Source organism: Lolium perenne, chromosome 6 (assembly GCF_019359855.2).
Source record: "Lolium perenne isolate Kyuss_39 chromosome 6, Kyuss_2.0, whole genome shotgun sequence".
Lineage (NCBI taxonomy): Eukaryota > Viridiplantae > Streptophyta > Magnoliopsida > Poales > Poaceae > Lolium > Lolium perenne.
Window position 1 is genome coordinate 232267690 of NC_067249.2, and position 3244 is coordinate 232270933.

The window sequence follows — 3244 nt, forward strand, 5'->3', positions numbered from 1 at the left end:
TAGCAGACCTGAGAAGAAATTCCAAAGAGTTGACCTGGGCTCCATAGAATACTAATCCCTAGCGCCAGAAGCGCTCTTCGCATCACATGATCCAGCCCCAACTTGACCTTGGTATCCTTATCATTTGGATCACAACACCCTGCACTACTGCACTGCACACACCCTCCAAATTAATCCTCCACCATGAATTCATGGATCATAAGTACTACTATACATGTAGCTTGACCTGTAATTATGAGCCGTATTGCAATGTGTCACTTACATGTGTGCCCGCACCACTTCCAGGTACCTAGAGTCAATTTGATTGAATAGGAAATTAGCTAGTGTCATGTGATAACAGGATTAAGAGGGGAGTCCCCCCCTCGCTCATTAACCCCTTTAATACGCATTAGACGTCCAGACATTGACTTAGATGCCGCGAGACAAGCGGCATTCGGATTTAAGACCGTTCCTCCTTTTAGCTCTAGCAGTTAGCATAGAGACAAAGGTACACACAAGAAACCGGTCAAGGGTCGATCATGTCATCTTCCAAGAGGAAGAGGGAGGAGATAGATCTCGAGAGGAGGGACGACGTCGATGGCAGTGGCAGTGGAGGCCATCACCGGGCCGAAGATGGCCTGGCAGCGGAGAAGAAGGGACAAGTCAAGCCAGGAGAGGCACCATCCGAAGAGGTTGTTGAAGTGGTTGTGGACCGGGGAGAAGACGGCTCCAAGGAGATCAAATATGGTACTCCACAAGGAAGGGTGATGGAGAAGGACAAGCAATCAGCTGCTGACCACGACGGCGGCGACGAGGAGAGCGATGATGCAGTTGGAACTCGCGCAGAAGAAAAGCACATGGTAGAGGCGGCTCCTGGCGACGGTGATGGCGACCATAACCATACCGCCATGGCGCACGACGAGGTACGCATATAGACATGCAGTTAGTCATGCATGTGTTGCAACAAGGCAGAGAGGATCGATATGGAATTTTTCTTCTTCTCATCTACCTGATGTATATGTTCTATCTTCAGCTGAGCACGATGCAGGAGGAGATGGAGAAGATGAAGGAGGAGAACAAGATGCTCCGGCTAGTCGTCGACCAGACCGTGCGCGACTACAACGATCTGCAGACCAAGCTGGCAGCCTACCAGAAGCAGCCGGCAGATGAACCTAAGGTAATAACTATAATAACCCAATACTAATATCGTGTTAATCACAAAAAAAATTAAGCTTCGATAGTAGTATTAGCTAGCTGACTAGCTAGGCCATTACCCAATTAGTCTACGCATGTTCTAGCTAGCTCTAGGCAGTCTCGTGCATGCCGTTAATTATTTCTCCACGTGACACACCATAATTACCATCTGGATTCTGGAATCTGGATACGATCGATTTTGATCGCGATTTGATTTGCGTACTTGTACAGGAACCCGAGGTGTTCCTCACCCTCGGAGGCACGACGCCCGCCACCGGCGGCTTAACCGCGGAGGCGAAGAGCAAGGCGGAGCAGGCGGCGCGGCGAAGACCTTCGGCGGGAAGCGACGAAACGGACGACCGCGGTGAGGGTCTAGGGCTGTCCCTCACCCTCGGCGGCGCGTCCTCGTACGAGGAGGATGCAAGGCACGACGGTGGCGCGGCACTGGACATCGTCAGTGATGGCAGGGAAAGGAGCTACGCGCTGCTGGAGAGTAGCAAGATGCATTCCCCGGCACCCCCGGTCTCCGAAGACCTCGCCGCTGCCGGGATCGGCAGCCAGGGCGGCGTCAACCCTGCCAACCGCAAGACTAGGGTTTCCGTGCGCGTCCGGTGCCAAGGCCCCACCGTAAGACACGGCGCGCATCATTCTCGATCACCACGTTGCACTGTTCTTATTGCTGGATCGCAACCATTTTAGCCATTGATTTGATGCTTGCAGATGAACGATGGGTGCCAATGGCGGAAGTATGGGCAGAAGGTCGCCAAGGGGAACCCGTGCCCGAGAGCGTACTACCGGTGCACCGTCGCGCCGGCGTGCCCGGTGCGCAAGCAGGTGGCTAATTAAATTTACACATTTATCGTTGCACCCGTCGATAAGGTGTACTCCGTATCTATGCATGGATTTGATTGATTTGTCATGTGGGTGCAGGTACAGAGATGCCAGGACGACATGTCGATCCTCATCACGACGTACGAGGGCACGCATAACCACCCGCTCCCAGTCGGCGCCACCGCCATGGCGTCCACGGCCACCTCCGCCTCCGCAGCCACCTTCATGCTGCTCTCCAGCACCAGCTCCGACGCAGCTGTCTCCGGTGGACCTCCGCCGTCCTCCTCCTCCTCCTACCTCAGCCCCTACATGCAGCACAACTCAGCCTCTCACTCTCACTACCACTCATCGGCCGCAATGGCCGGCAGCGGTGCGCAGCACCTCAACCTGTTCGGCCATTCGTCTGCCCTTGCCGTTCAGCAAGGACCGCACCTAAAGTACCCGTGGCCTCCGAACCCTTCGCACGGCAGTAGTGCGGTTGGGTTGGGAGGGGGCAAGAGGCCATTCTGGAGCACCGGAGGCGTCAACGACGCCAGGCCGGCGGCGTTTCCCGAGAATGCTGGCACGGTGGCGTCGGACCAAAATAGGTTCTCCGCGGCAGTCGCCGCCGCGATCAACAACTTAACGGGGAAAGACGGGCAGGTGACGGGAGGCAACAAAGAGGGGGAGAGTAGCAACAAGTGGGGGGTGATTGAATCACTTCCACCCCATGACTAGTACGTGAAGTGAGACTAGGTAACTGTGACGGGATTAATTGATGTCAGGAATTTGATTAGAATTCTTGTGTGCAAACAGATCAAAGCTAGGCGGGGATACACACATTGGGGGAGAAAATTAGTCCTTCTGTTTTGATATTTTAGGTTCTTTTGAAAACAGATTCCAATTGTTGATTATTAACCGTAAATGTGGAGATCTTGGTTAATTGTCTGCTCAAGTCATCATTGCACCAACCAACCACCTTCAAAAAACATACCGAGCCACGTAATTAAGATGTATATGTAATGTATAATCCAAGCCTCTCTCAAAATGATTGTCACTTTTGCTAATTTTCAATTTCATATATTATTAGAATATATCATTTTAGGGGACTTTAGTAATCTCAATAACCTAAAATTGCAAACTAGTTAGCTTAAATTTTCATCACTATTCAAAGTGTGCTATTGTAGTGTAAGGTTATTAGGTTCATGCAGTGTTTAGTCACTCCTTCATGTAAATGGTTGGATGTTAAGTCAAAGGCTAA

General features: G+C 51.8%; 1 protein-coding gene across 1 annotated transcript; it reads left to right on the forward strand.

The window, feature by feature from the left end:
- The first annotated feature begins 403 nt into the window (after positions 1–403).
- On the forward strand, positions 404–2926 carry LOC127305985 (uncharacterized). Its single transcript, XM_051336582.2, has 5 exons — positions 404–902; positions 1013–1156; positions 1405–1800; positions 1894–2007; positions 2104–2926. Exons 1-5 carry the CDS (start codon positions 519–521, stop codon positions 2719–2721), a joined length of 1656 nt encoding a protein of 551 aa, XP_051192542.1. The 5' UTR covers positions 404–518; the 3' UTR covers positions 2722–2926.
- The last annotated feature ends 318 nt before the right edge of the window (positions 2927–3244 follow it).